Source organism: Lampetra fluviatilis, chromosome 8 (genome assembly GCF_964198595.1).
Source record: "Lampetra fluviatilis chromosome 8, kcLamFluv1.1, whole genome shotgun sequence".
NCBI lineage: Eukaryota > Metazoa > Chordata > Hyperoartia > Petromyzontiformes > Petromyzontidae > Lampetra > Lampetra fluviatilis.
In genome coordinates, this window is record NC_136282.1 from 14726143 (window position 1) to 14740829 (window position 14687).

Below are 14687 nucleotides of genomic sequence, written 5' to 3' on the forward strand. Positions count from 1 at the left end.
CTGTTTACTGTGGCTAAGAATGCAATTAAATCACTGCTTCATTATTCATTCGTCACCCTGAACGGTGAAACTTTTTTTTATCTCATAAAGACCGGAGCTAATAATAACTTAAAACGCAACAACAAAAAACCTCAAATTCATCTAATTTCAAACTATTTTGCAACGTTCAGGAAAATAGCATCAGCTAGTTCTACTGCATTGACAGTACCGCAATGTGTTACATGTATATAATTTCCCTTAAGATATTGTACACAGCTGTGCTGAAGTGATGCAGTTAACGTAGGTTGTAAATGTCAGGAAAAGATGACATATTTTAAAGAAAATGTAATTAAATCAACGACTGAGTTACGTTTGTCCGCTTGACGCCCTCCATCGCTTTAAATGCCCGCGCGTCACCGCGAAAGTTGGCGGGAAACGCGAACCCAGAGCCCCCCCCCACCACCCAGACCACATTATTATGATAATGTTCTAATAGGGGTTTTCCCCTTTTTTCTGGCAACAAAACTGACACCTTTGCAAGGAATCATGCTTACATTAACCACAATACTTGCAGTCAAATGCAAACAAAAAAAATGATGTAGGAGGTCCCATGATGTATGATAATGTTATTTAATGTTATAATCTGTAACGTATAAAATAGTTTATGTATTGCTAAATTCAGAATAAGGGGAGAGTACATGCTTAAAGTGCACTGCAGTATTTATGCTAAAGGGGGAACTCTTTTGGACATTACAAATAAAGGCAGTTACCACGTCTCTTGCCCGAGGCAAACTTGAATAAAAATAAGGCACATCATTAAAGATTAAAGACGATATAATGTAAAGTAAGCAAGGTGAATGGGAAAACATTGATTAGGGGTGTTTATTTAGATTTATGAGCCAAGTGTCAGCTTGAAAACATTGCTGATGAGGGCATCTCAACTTAAAATCCATTCTGAAAAGTATCAAGTAAAGAACATTCTTGCCTGTGATCATGAGAGAAATGTCAATTAAACATCATCATAACCATCATCATGAGGTAAACAATTAATCTCCAGTGAATGTCATCATATTCGATAATTTTTGGTAAAAGTCCACCGTTTATAATCGTGTTAGAGCCAATGTTTAATATTTGACAAACATCTCAAGGGAATTGCAATTGAACTCAATTATTGACCCCCCCCCCCGTTACCGCCCCCCCCTCCCTCCCTCATCTGCCACGTTGGCGGGAAAACGCGTCTCCACCAACCGGCGCAAGGCACGCGCTGCCGCCCGCTCATTGGTCAGCTGGACCCCCCCCCCTCTTCTCCCGCGGGGGGCGCCCGCGTGACCGATGCCGACCAATCAAGTCGCGCCGTCTGGGTCGGAAACCGCCACGTGGCGGGGGGGGGCTCTCTCCAATCGGAAGCGGCGCGCGCCCCGCCCCCGAACCTCCTTCGCGGAGCCCGCAGCGTCCAATCAGGAGGCGCGGCTCTGTCACTCGGGGCGACGGCACCGCGAGCTTCGCGTCGTGTGATTGGCGGGTGAGGGGAGGGTGAGGGGCGGGGCGGGGTGGGGTTGAGGTAACGGGCGGACGCTGTAGCGGCTCCCATCACCACCAGCAGCACCATCAGTAGCACCTCCATCAGCAGCGGCAGCTTCGTCTTCACTATATTCGCGTAAGATTCAATTCGCGCTTCAACTTTCCAGCGTCGTCGTTGTTGTTGCTGCTGCTGCGGACCTGGCTGATGAGTAGTTTGGATGTAATGACTGCATCTTGTGTGTGTGTCTGTCTGTGTTCGGGTGACCTCTGACCTCCGACACCGGTATCTTGTCTTAAATGTAAACGAGTCTTGTCTGGTTTGGTCGATGTTTTTTATTTTTTACAAACAAATCTGGCCAACGCCGTGTTAGTCTCTTTGTTGTTAGTCTGGCTGGCCGACTTGATTGTGTGTTTTTTTGCGGGAGTCGCGACACGCACACATCGGGAGATGCCGCGGGCGCTTGCCGGGCCCTGGCCTGGTATAGGCGATAAGAAGGAGCGGCGTTTCAGGATTTTGTTGTTGTTGGATGTTAACGACGGGGTCTGGGGGTCAGCAGTTGTGGCTCTATTGGGTCAGAGGTTAGAGATAATTGGGGTTATTTGTCGAGTGTTTTGAAACAAATGTCAGGTCATGGGGGGTTGGGTTATAAAGGGTTTGATCAGCGATACGGGTTATTTTAGGCGTTATAAGGGCATGGGTTGTGGTTTAATAGGTCAGGGATGGGGGGTAATTGATTTGAGAGGTAGGAGTACATTCCATTGCAAAGGCTTCGTTGGTTTGTGGTTTGATCGTTTGGTACTCAAAGTTGTAAATCGCATGTTTTTGGGATTGACTGCGTTTCGGGTTAACAGAGTTTAAATCTAAGTCAAACAGTCAAAACATAATGGCCAATGCCATTGATTCCAAGACCCATCACATTATCGCCACCTATCTCCAAACTCTCTATAACTAAAACTTTTTTTTATTTTACCAGGTAAGGCCCACTGAGCTATGTAGCTCTTTTTCAGAAGCGACCTGGCCACAATTGATAGCTCAACGAAGTGGCTTATCATGGGAAATGTATCGCAGCCAAATATTCTAAAACGTATGTCGATTCAAAATGTGGAGGGGGACGGAGGGCGTGATCACAGCGAGAACACGACAACTCCAAATATAGAGCGGGCGTCAGGGTCGGGATCGAACCTACGACCTCGCGTTCACCAGGCGAGGTATTTGACACTTAACATCTCCCCAGCATCTCGCTAAAACTCTCATTAGCTGTTGCACGTTTGATATCCCGGGTTAACGGATTTTGGGTTAAGTGGGTACTGTATAAGTTTCGTATTCCAACCGATAGTGTGTTTGAACTTTGATGTGCCCCCCGGATTAGAAGGGAACTTGGGCCGTTTTTCGTAAGATTTGAGTTCCCGTCAGCACGGCAATCTTTCCACCGTTGAGAAATTTCCTGCCACTAATGGCCGATTAGCTACGCCTGACCGCTCGTGACTTGAGCCACCGTTGGCAACTTGTGCCAGGTTTAAGGGGGTGCAGGCCACGAATGTGAGCAATGTTGAAATCTTCACACAGATGGATTTAATATTGTATTGTTTTACAGTCATCTCCTGGCAACCTTTATAGTTCATGTAATACCAAACCTGTACACGGTGGTTGTAGAGAGTTTATAACCGTATTGTGATTTATTCAAACTTTAAAGTTACCTGTATCCCACAGCAATTACTGAAATGAATCAAGTGTGGGTGGCTCCCACTGCTGATGGGACTGACATATACGAGTTCAGCATCAAGTTTTAAGAGCTAAGATCAAATGTAGCCTGAAAGCTTTTACTCGGTGACCTCGGCCAATAAAAAAAACTTGATCATTGAATAATGAAATAAAACTTGGTACATTTCATCCCCAAAGCATTAGTTACACTCATAAAAACTAAGTTTTAAAAAATGACAAGTACAACTGAAGAAAGTAAAACATAATTACAACGGGGCAAGCAGAAGTCTTTAAAACGCCAAGTAATAAAAGTTACAGCTATGAGATGTGGCCAAGTGGGTCAAAAGTCAGAGTGCTGAGCTGGCACTTTTGATATCTTGGCCGCAAACCTGGGCAGCTGCCTGATTAACCTAGGTTCACAAGTTTAGTGAGTTAATGGTCTCATGACAAGATCCTGAAAGGACAACTGGAATAACGATTGGGTGGAAAAACATATCTGTGTTTTGTTTTTTAAAGTTTATTTTAAAAGAGGTCTGCATTTTTTTCAACCGAAATTATTTCCAATGATGTTATTGGCATAAGAGACAAAGACATCCATTCGGAACTGTTGCAACAACAATCGCACTACTTTGTATCCGACAACAACCCTAGATGGTGACTTCGCAAACTATGCTTTTGAAGTAATTTCTGTGTCATCTCCTTATCTCTAAAATAGATGCACAATGATCATTTTTTGTTGTGTTTTTTTTTGTTCCAGAAATTTCCAATAGCAGGGTAGGCAAATCGACGAGCCATGGCGTGCGGTTGGCAGAAGGTGGCATTTGTGGCGCTGTGCGCGTGTCTGGCGCTGGCCAAGCCCACGGCGGAGAAGAAGAACCGCGTGCACCCTGACGAGCCGCTCAGCGAGAAGAAGCACGACGACGAGCAGAGCTTCGACTACGACCACGAGGCCTTCCTGGGCGCCGAGACGGCCAAAACCTTCGATCAGCTCTCGCCCGAGGAGAGCAAGGAGCGCCTCGGGTGAGTCAGTCGAGGCTCGCGAGGGAGCCAGAGAGAGAAGAGACGCTACTTGAGCTAGAAGTAGCAGCTGCTAACTTCGGCATTAAGAAACCGCGTGCCTCTCTTGAGGTGACACCGGGAGGTAATGCGTGACCTGGAACGATTTATTAGCCATCCCTGCATGATATTTTATTGATGGTCACAATTAGAGAGGGTTGCAATTAGATTCGGGGATATTATTCATGTTTCAGACTATGCTTAGCATACATTAGCTCTGTATGTATGTTGGCCATAGCTCTCGTAAAGATGGCCCATAAATTTATGAAATTCTGGGATAAGGTTATGTTGATATTCGGCACTGAGCCTAGAAAACTTCCCGCAACATGGTGATAAAAAAACAGCACTAAAAAGGTTAGCCTTCGCATTAAACGTGATGATACCATTATGTGTAATGTCATCGTAGTTTTTTTACACAATGTGGTGAAACAACCCCTACGACCAACATGGCACAGGAGGTCTTCAATCCTCAATTGATTGACATTGGTAAATATAGCGATTCTGGTAGCTACATAAACTACTTTCATCCCCTAAATACAGATCCAATATTTTATTCTTACGTGCACAATTGGAGGCACTTATCGTGAATGTTAGAATCGATTTTAATTGATTAATCGATGCTCGGTTACGTGCCTGTTACCTAACGTTAAAAAAACACAAACCTGAAGTATTCTATCAAGGCATTTTCCGGGACCCGTTTCTGGCGGGTTCATCTCGTACGAACGCGACGCCGATGGCACGGGTGGGAATATAATTGGGAGAATTAGTTTTTTGGAAAAGAGAAACGATATTCCATGAGGACCGAAGATTTGCCCTGTGGGGAAAATGCTAGGTATCGCGGCGCTACTTTTTTTGGTTCACTCTAAACATGTGAACTTGACAGAGAACAGCTGTCGTCGAGAAGTTTGTTCGTTTAAACTCGTCCTACCTGCAACAAGCCACTTTTTTGACTAAGCTGAAAAGAAACCCTCAACGTAGCTAAGCCGTTATTGTAACACTCGGTTGAAGCAAAGTATTTCTTAAAACATTTCAACTTGCAGCGCACTTGAACAAGTAGTAGATAGTTTATTTTTGCCAGTGTGTGATGGTCAAACGAGTCGTACTGTGCGGACTTTGCCCCTGCCCTCTGCTCCTTCACTCTCGGCTCGCCCTACTTCTCCTCTACGCACTCCCAATACTCGCCGCCTCTCATCTCGCTGTGCTCCAGCAACCAAGCCTTTCAACCAAAGCTCGCGGTCAGCTGTTGATCAGGGGGGAGATTGCTTATTCTCGATCGTTCGTGCTGTTCACTTCCCATGTTCAAGAACCTGGGCTCAAGACCTCCGTTCCTCCACCTACGACTTGAGATGTAGCCGTGTTTAAACATTATATAAATTTGCGTATTGTATAAACTGACGTGTGTGCAAAAAAGCCCCCGAGTGCAGTCAGCTTCACTCTTTGGAGCTGTCATCTCAGGACCTCCTTCAATGTTCAGCGCCGGGCATTTCGCTTGTCATGGCTCACATGAGCAGAGTTCTTTTTGCCCGTTGTGTGGCAGCTGACGCGACCATATTTTCCTCTTGTTATGAATAATGCGCCTATGACCAAATCACCAGAAATGTGCCCCAATAGCTTCCGGTCTCAAGCTAAGCAGGATAGAGTCTGGATAGTGTTTAAACGGGTGACCAACATGCATATTCAGGTTTTCATAAGGCAGTGGAGCAGCAGAAGGGCACTGCAGCAAACCTGTACTGTTCTATGTTCCTGGGTCCATGTTCCCTGCATTCGACAATCTGCTCTGACCAGTGTGGTGAAGTATGGTCAAATAACCTCCACGACCCACATTGGCGTGGGGAAGGCCCTCATTCTGTACGTATACGTGGCAGGGGTGAACACCTTCTTAGGTTCCGCCCGTGTTTCTGTAGTGAGGGCACGATAACTCAAAGTTGATCCATTATGAAGGAAATTGCGTTGCAAAGTTGTTGCAATTTGGGATTTACCCCAGAGAAAATTGGCCAATTGACCAAAGGGTTGCCCAAAACTTGACTACGATTAACAAGGCAGACATTTACATGAGACGTCATCGCGCGACCGCACGATGACGATGCGACCGCACGCTGCGTGTGACATCATCTCGTTGTGCTGCTTTGAGAACCAATCGCTGTTTTCGCTGGGTGAAACAACCCCGGAGAGCAAACACGTTTGAAAGCATTCTATAAAATCCCATGCGTATGCACGATTTTTGTACATTTTTAACACCCGGGTTGTTCCTTTTGCCCCGCCCTCCCGTAGGAAAATAGTGGAGAAGATCGACAGCGACGGCGATGGGCTGGTGACGCAGGACGAGATGACGATGTGGATCAAGCACACACAGCGGCGCTGGGTGTATGAGGATGTCGACCGCCAGTGGACGGGCCACGACATCGACGGCGACGGCTCCGTGTCGTGGGAGGAGTACCGCAACGCCACCTACGGTTTCCTCGCCGGTGCGGCGCTCGCACCGCTCACTCGAGCGCTCACTCGTGGTCGCATTCATTCACTCGCTCACTCATGCACTAATTCAGTCGCTGGGTCGCTCACGCACGCATTCAGCAGTCGCTCGCTCGCTCACTCGATCGCTCACTCACGCACACATTCAGTCACTCGGTTGCTCACGCATGCACGCATTCAGCAATTGCTGGCTCGGTCGCTCACTTATGCACATCTCCAATCGCACGGTTGCTTACGCAAGCATTCAGCATTTGCTGGCTCGGTCGTTCACTCAGTTGCTCACGCATGCACTGGCTCAATCTAAACTAAACCTAAAACTCATTTTATTTGACCAGGTAAGACCCACTATATAGCTGTTTTTCAGAAGCGACCTTGCCACAAATGATAGCTCAACGAAGTGGCTTATGTGGAAATTTATTACAGCCAAATACTCTAAACGCACGCTGATTCTAAACGTGGAGGGAAAAATCGGAGGACCCAGAGAAAAATCCACACGACCAAGGGGAGAACGTGAAAACTCCAAATTTACATGTGTCAGGGTCTGGATTTAACCCACGACCTCATGTATACCAGGCGAGGGAGTTAACACTGACATGCTCCATCGCTCACTAACTTGCAACCAGTGCTTGGCATCGTTTGCTTCCAAGCCAAAATGTCTCGTTGCATGGGGGTCAGCTGCTCGGATCTGCTTTGTTCGTGTATTTCTGTTCTGTGCCTATTCCCAAGCCACATCCACCGACCTCGTATTTCGTTTCACCACATTCTTTCAGCTCACCCCCTCAGCCTCCGATAAATCGCGAACGTAAGACTCAATTTTGATCGGTAAATCGATACAATGATTGTTTCTTTCCAAGAAACCGTAGCACGCCAACTAATTTAGAATCCACGTGCGCTGGAATGTCCAACAACAGAAGAATTGATGGGAAACCGTTACTCTTGAGTGGCGACAATTCATCCAGTAGGTGGTGGGGAGAGGGGTCGGAAACATCGCTTGCCTCGTTCTTGCGTGTCGTGCGCTATGTTTGGCTCGTGTTTAAAAATACCTCTCGGGCCTCCACCGATGACCTATTTTGCATTTTGTTGAATTGCTGAGCACCCTTGCCGCTGACTGTTATCTCCACGATGAAGGTTTTTTGGGTGAGGTCGTGCAAATATATATGTTGTTAAACCCGCCACCACCCAACACAGGTTTGTCACGGAAAACAAAATGCGCCAATTAGTTACGATTCCAGCACACGGGTGTGTTGGAGAGTAAACCCACAACATTTACGACTTGAGTAGGACGTTTCTCTGGTGATTGCAACCAGCTTCAGGCGATTTTCCAGAATTGTGAAGAAGTCTGCCCGGTTTCGGTCGTGAAAGCGTACGTGTTGAACACACAAGTCCCAGCTTGCTGGCTTGCTTGCCGCTCGCAGTGCCGCCCGCTTACGGGGCCCCGGTCAGTGCCGGTTATAGCGCCAATCGCGCTTGCACGTCAAGCTGTCGGTCCGGTCTCAGAAGGAATGCATTAATGGCAGAAAGCAGACGACACGTGTTCCTGCCGCTACAGCCACTGCCATCACCACCACGATTGCTGCACTCTTCAGCCTCTCCTGAAACAAATTCCAAAGCAGTTCTCTTGTTTTCTTGAGATGTTTTGTTTTAATTGCCGTTAGTCCTATGGTTTGTACTTGCTCAGCTAACAAATAAATCAACACATTTGTCAAGACCACGGCCTTAAAAGGAAAAATAGTTATTTTTGTTGCGTGTGCTTTGTGCACCCACTGCCAAACGCAGTTTGTTTGTTTGGTTTGTACCTAGGTGGTCACGTGTGTGCTCCGCTGTCCTTGCTACGCACAAAGCGATTCATGAACTTGCTCGTTAGTATGCGTGTTAGGCTGAAATTGCGAATCTCTGAACAGCATTAATTAAAAATCGTTTTGTGGCGTCGGTTATTCCAAGCTATCTAATTTAAGTATCTCCCGCTTTTGTGTAAAAGATAATTGTCCTCCAGCGGCTGCACTGTGATTAGTACGTGGCCAAAATTCCTCGCTGCATTTGGCGAAACAGTTAAGTGCTTTGACACACGTTGGGTCGTTACATTCGGACGGTCTGTCCTTGTGGCATTGGGGCAGGGGCGGCATGCATGCGCGCGCTATTGTGCAATGGTAAACCAAAACCTTAGCCGTCACTAGGCATGTCATTGATTTATCCACCACCACTACCACAATATCGTGAATTGTCAAGATTGTGGGCAGTGATTGGATTAAAGAATGGATTCTGTTGTTGCCGTCTGTGGTGCGTGTAGAATCTTCGGCGGCTGCTGGGTTTTTGACGTGAAATAAACCGCCACGTAATATTAATTGAAAATTAATTCCGCCTTACACGCATATTGAGATGCATGCATCGTCGTCAGCGGAGGAAGAATTTATTTGAATCCATCCATTGTTACCTGCCTTGTCACCGCTGCACTACCTGCTCGCTTGTGGAATAGATTGTCGTTAATTCCCAACCGTGGAATTTTTTTCGTGCAGTTATTGGCGATTGGGGCCGAGATAATCTACACTCGCTGAAAGTTGAGGAAATGTTTATTTTTACGAAAGGCGTTTAGAACTAGGTTTCGACCCCCGAATCGTTGCCTCGCCCCTCTCTAAGCCTTTAAGTTAGTCCCTCCTGACACGTCGGCGTAATCTCGCTTATCGCGTTTGTTCATTTCCTCTGTTTTAACCGGACTCCCGATAGAGGCGTGTTCTACAGAGATTTTTTTTGTTATTGGTTTGGCTTGAGCATCTCATTCTTTATTCAACATTTCAGCGCCCCCCCTCCCTCCCCTATCGACTCATCACTTGCCCATCTGGATGAATTAAGAAGGATGTTTACTTCACACGCCCACAGAAGGCCCTGCAGAAGCTGTTGTTAATTAAAGGGACATCGCGTATGGGAGCGGGGCAGTCGCTGCGTTGCACAAGCGATTTTTTTTTCATTGAGAAGATTTCGTGTCAACAAAACAAAACCATTCCGTGTTATTTGTCCGGAAGCCTACATCTGGTTTAGTCGAGTTGTCTGCAATGAGTCTGTTCCGTAGTTTTCTAAAGATGATTTATTTCAGGATGTTGAGGGAGACTGAGCAATTGCCATCGTGCTTTTGTCAGAGAGATGGTCGGGGGGGGGGGTCTGTGCTGGAAGATATCCTACCGTGAGTCATGTGTGTTGGTCCCGTGCCTTTATAAATGTAAATGTAGTCGCTGGAGAGGTAGGGGTGGTGGTTGGATGGAGAAGGCTTGGCGTTTCCACCCATCGCGCGGGATGTTTTAGCTTCTGGCGCACAGCGTTAGCGTTGCGCTGAGGAATGTGGAGAGCTGTGGGGTTTTATTTATTTTTTGAGCTGCAATTATATTCCACTGTCGTGCGTTTTAGAGAAAGAAAATGTTGGTCCGGAACTCTCTCGGCTCTGTAACGTAACCAAAGATTGGTAACGAAAAAAAAAAATCGCGTTATTATTGATTCTGCGATTTAATTATGGCAAAATTCCAGCTCTGAAAATTTAAAATATCGGTTTGAATCCCCTATGCGACAGTGCACCTGCTGACGCAGTTTTCCGGCTTGAACACTTGAATGTGAAATTGTAGCTGTTGCTTGCGTCTACATCAGCAGCCATACGACAGAAGAAGTTTTGCGTCCACGTCAGAACCTTTTCTTCCCAGTGTCTTAAGAACAATGCCTTCAGGTTCACCTTTTCCGTGGACTTCCTTCTGACTTTGTTGCCAGCAACTGTGATTGTCATTGCTTTTACTCAAGTCTGGTTAGATGGCATTCTTTTGACGTGCCCACGCGTACCACGGCAGTTTCCATTCTTCACCCCCCCCCCTTTATATTATGATCCAAATATTTTCCGCTTGTGGCGCTTAAATGCCTTGGCAACTCAAAGCACCTCGCCGTCACATCTCATCTCAAACGTTCGAAGGGCCACCCCCAGGGGAAGCTGTCCCTGTGCAGAACAAGGTGACTCGAAACTGGCCTGCAAGTTAGGGGCCGGTGATCGCTTTTATGTGGAAGCCGCTGATTTTATTGGGAAGCCACTGGAGCTATGCACTTTTAAATCCAGATTGAAAACTAGTTTCTTTAGAATTGCATTTTGTGTTTAGTTTTTTGTCCTTCCCCCCCCCCCCCCTGCACTTCCCATGAGCGCGGTTTGGCTACGTATAACGTGAAAGAAGTTCAACATACATACAAAGAACCCCCGTTTAGCCTTAACAGCCTGTTGGGGCAAGTGCTGTTAGCGAGCAGGACCTATACAGGCCGGCACGGGGGGGGGGGGAGGGGGTGAGTGCCCAGCGCCATGCCCGTCCACCTTTGTCTCCCCTAGTGGCGATGTTTACACACCTCGCCGCCAGGTACTCGTCTGAGGCCGGGTCGTACGCACATTGCTGCACGTAATCCTGAATTGAGTGCTTTTAGTCGGCACCGGTGATTCTCTCCGCCGTCGCGTGCGTGACACCAGAGGAGGCGCAGGGCGGCGAGGAGGACGGCTTCAACTACAAGCAGATGCTGGGGCGCGACGAGCGCAGGTTCAAGGCGGCCGACGTGGACGGCGACGGGCAAGCCTCCAAGGAGGAGTTCACCGCCTTCCTGCATCCCGAGGAGTTTGAGCACATGAAGGACATCATCGTCACCGTACGTCTGGGCTCGTGCCCACACGTGTGTGCGTGCGTGTACGTGTGTGCGGTTAGCGCGCTGCGCCTACGAATCCGGCGGCCCGAGTTCGATTCCCGCTCTGCAATGTAGCACAGTGAGCGGCCTCACAGGTGGTGTCTGCTAATCGTCTCAGTCATTTAACCCATGACACCTGGGTCGGTCCCGTGCCTCCACACTTCACGTGGTCTCAAAGTGAATCCGTCCTGGCACGAATAACGTACTGACAAAAACACTGCCTTTTATGGGCAAATGACAGTCGTGTTGATAACGGTGTACATGTGTTTGCCTGCCAAAAACGTTAAAGGCATCCATTCTTCATCTGATTTAGAACGTTGCCAACTACGATGCGGAGCAGTTTATTAAACATAATACAGGTTGTTTTTTGAGTTAGATCGCGTAAATATATGTCGTTAAACCCGCCACCACCCGACACAGCCAATTAGTAAGGTTTGTCACGTTAACAGAACATGCCAGTTCGTTACTAGTACAGCATGCCGATGTGTTGGAGAGCCAAAACCTGTATTATGGATGATATTGGTGACGAAAGCCTATGTGTTAAACTCGGTTTATTAAGCCCTGCTGACTAGCAGCAGCAACTATCAGGTGGGGAGGAGGAGTGAAATTAAGCCATGCTATGTTTGGCAAAGTGCCTCGTGGCAACCCTTTGCAGGAAATGCCTGCGGTGGAAATTCCTGACGGGCTGCGGGCTCTGCTTCGTGTGTATTTTGTTGTTGATCGTCTTTTGTTCTCAAGCAGGCACCTTTCCATCTCTTTCAGGAAACCATGGAAGACATTGACAAGAACGGAGATGGCTTCATTGATCTGAACGAGTACATCGGTAAGCCCCCTGGGACTTGCTCGGAAAAGCACCGGCCTTTGAAAGGCACCTTGGGGGGAGGGCTGTTGGCAATACCGGGAAGGCCTCAGAATCCTGTTGTAAACATGACTTTGTGTGCAGGTGGCTCATAAAGACATTGATCGGTTTAACACATAGGCTACCACAATAAAGTTTTGTTTTTGTTTTGGATTATATCGCGTAATCGCCAGCGGAGCAGCACACTTATCGAATTGTAAATGCTGTGGGTTCAGTCTCCAACACACCCGTGCGTCCGAACTAGTAACTAATCGTCACGTTTTGTTTACTTGACACTCCTTAGTAATTGGCCGTGTCGGGTGGTGACGGGTTTAGCAACGCATGTTTAAGCCATCTAACCCAAAAAAAACTAAAACTTTGTTATAGAAATACATCGCTGCGCATCAAGTGTTGCGTGGGGGGAACAAAAATAACCCCACGCACACTTTGGGAAATTGCACTGAATGCTTCACACAGCTATGGATTCAATACGAAGCTGTAAGCCATCTCTCTTAGCCACCTCACAGCCAAAGGTGTTCTGAGGGAGTGTCATTCTGAGGTTAACCATGCTCAACTCTCTTCTAAACTCTGATGAAATCAAGTGCATTGAAGATGATGTGACGCATGTATATTTGTATGTATGTTGAACTTATTTCGAACTGTATGTAGGCCAGCCGTGCTAATCGGATGTGCGGGGGAAGGACAACAAACTAAACACAAAAATGGCAATGAAGATGCTGCCAGCAATAGCCACATTAACCTAAAGCAGCACTGATTGGGATCTGTTTTCAACTTTTATTTGTCTTTCAATCTCTTCCCATGACACTTAAACACATTTACTGTCGACTCCTCGGCCCTGTCCAGGTGCAGACTTAAGACATGACTGACTACCCCTCTCTTTGAATGTCCACTGATTCTCTACAGCGTCTTGAGGTTCGATTGAATTCAGATGTTATATAAATCCTGTGTCTGTGGTGCTGGCCACCCATCCCCTCGTGGGCCGTGCTGCCCTCCATAGGTGCTCTCTTAACAGCACTCGCCACAACAGTCTGTTCACGGTTGTAGAGGGGATCTTTGTCTTGTTATGTATATATACGTATACAAGATTGTCAAGTACTTTTTGTAAGCTTTACCCTAACCCTCACACAAAATCCCGCATCACCGCAAGCGTCTTGTTGGAAGCACTTGACCCAATGTTGCATCCACCATGTTAGCGTTGACCACCTCCACCTTACCACCTCTGCGCACCTCTGCCCCCTCCCACAGGGGACATGTACAACCAGGCCGGGGAGAGCGAGGAACCCGAGTGGGTGAAGACGGAGCGACAGCAGTTCACGGACTTCCGCGACACCAACAAGGATGGCAAGATGGACAAGGAGGAGACGATGGCCTGGATCCTGCCCTCGGACTACGACCACGCGGAGGCAGAGGCCCGCCACCTCGTCTACGAGTCGGACAGCGACAAGGTGACACCTCCACGTCACCATGACAACCCGCCGGGTTCGCGAAAACCCGATCGGTGCAAACGAGCGGTCGTTGAAGCGTTCTCTTGTCCCCTCGTACCAATCTGCGGTGTGGTGTGTGGGAGCGGTGGTGGGATTTGTGCGTGTGCCGTGGGAGATGTGTTTTACTATGTTGTGGCATGTTAGGTGCTACAAGTGTAGTGTATGAACCGAGTGTGTATTCCATGTTGGGGGCGAGTGTGTCTGTGGTGTTGTTATGGGCGGCGGCACAGTGGTTATAAACCCGGCGACCCTGAGGTTCCATTCCTGCTCGCAGCCCACCATTGGTTAGGAATATCTGAAGCAGTCATGGGCCTCCCCTAGGCCGTCTCAGCCTTAAACGAGTACCTGGTGCAATGTGTAAACATCGGCAATCAGGAGACGAAGGCTGCCAGGCACGGTGCTGGTCACCCGCCGTTTGTGTGCCGTGCCGGCCTTTGTAGGTGCTCGTTAACAGCACTTGTCCTGTATTGTATGTATTATGTTTAACTTCTTTTGCGCTTTACACAGCCAACCGTGCTAATCGGGGTGGAATCTTTGTCTTTGTTGCTGCGCTATGCTCAGGACGGCAAGCTGAGCAAGGAGGAGATCCTGGACAAGCACGACCTCTTCGTGGGAAGCCAAGCGACCAACTTTGGCGAGGCCCTGACGCGGCACGATGAGTTCTAGTCCCCCCCCTCTCTCTCCCTCTCCCTGTCAGCCCCCCACCGCCACCACCATCGGGGCTTTCTTCTCTGCCCTGACGGCCGCGACACCCGAGGCCTTCCAGGGGGGGAAGGGGCCGGGAAACACCGCCGAGGGCCGACACGCGACAGGAACAAAGTCGAGCGCGCGACAGAGAACGCTTCTCCGTCCTCCCTCTGCATTGCGGGCAACGCGTCTCCCCTGGGGAGAAGTGCGAGGGGAGGAGGGGTGGGTGGGTGGGGGGGGG

The 14687-nt window shown here is 48.1% G+C and overlaps 1 protein-coding gene across 1 annotated transcript; it reads left to right on the top strand.

The window, feature by feature from the left end:
- The first annotated feature begins 1525 nt into the window (after positions 1 to 1525).
- LOC144933929 (calumenin-B-like) lies at positions 1526 to 14475 on the top strand. The gene is made up of 7 exons (XM_078859241.1): positions 1526 to 1636; positions 3960 to 4222; positions 6530 to 6723; positions 11208 to 11380; positions 12179 to 12239; positions 13521 to 13720; positions 14321 to 14475. Exons 2-7 carry the CDS (start codon positions 3996 to 3998, stop codon positions 14423 to 14425), a joined length of 960 nt encoding a protein of 319 aa, XP_078715367.1. The 5' UTR covers positions 1526 to 1636; positions 3960 to 3995; the 3' UTR covers positions 14426 to 14475.
- The last annotated feature ends 212 nt before the right edge of the window (positions 14476 to 14687 follow it).

Excerpts from the sequence above, each read along its gene's own strand:
- LOC144933929 (XM_078859241.1), top strand. The coding sequence starts at position 3,996 with ATGGCGTGCGGTTGGCAGAAGGTGGCATTTGTGGCGCTGTGCGCGTGT. Across the intron at positions 4,223-6,529 it reads GAGAGCAAGGAGCGCCTCGG|GAAAATAGTGGAGAAGATCG; the intron begins GTGAGTCAGTCG and ends GCCCTCCCGTAG. Across the intron at positions 13,721-14,320 it reads ACGAGTCGGACAGCGACAAG|GACGGCAAGCTGAGCAAGGA; the intron begins GTGACACCTCCA and ends CGCTATGCTCAG.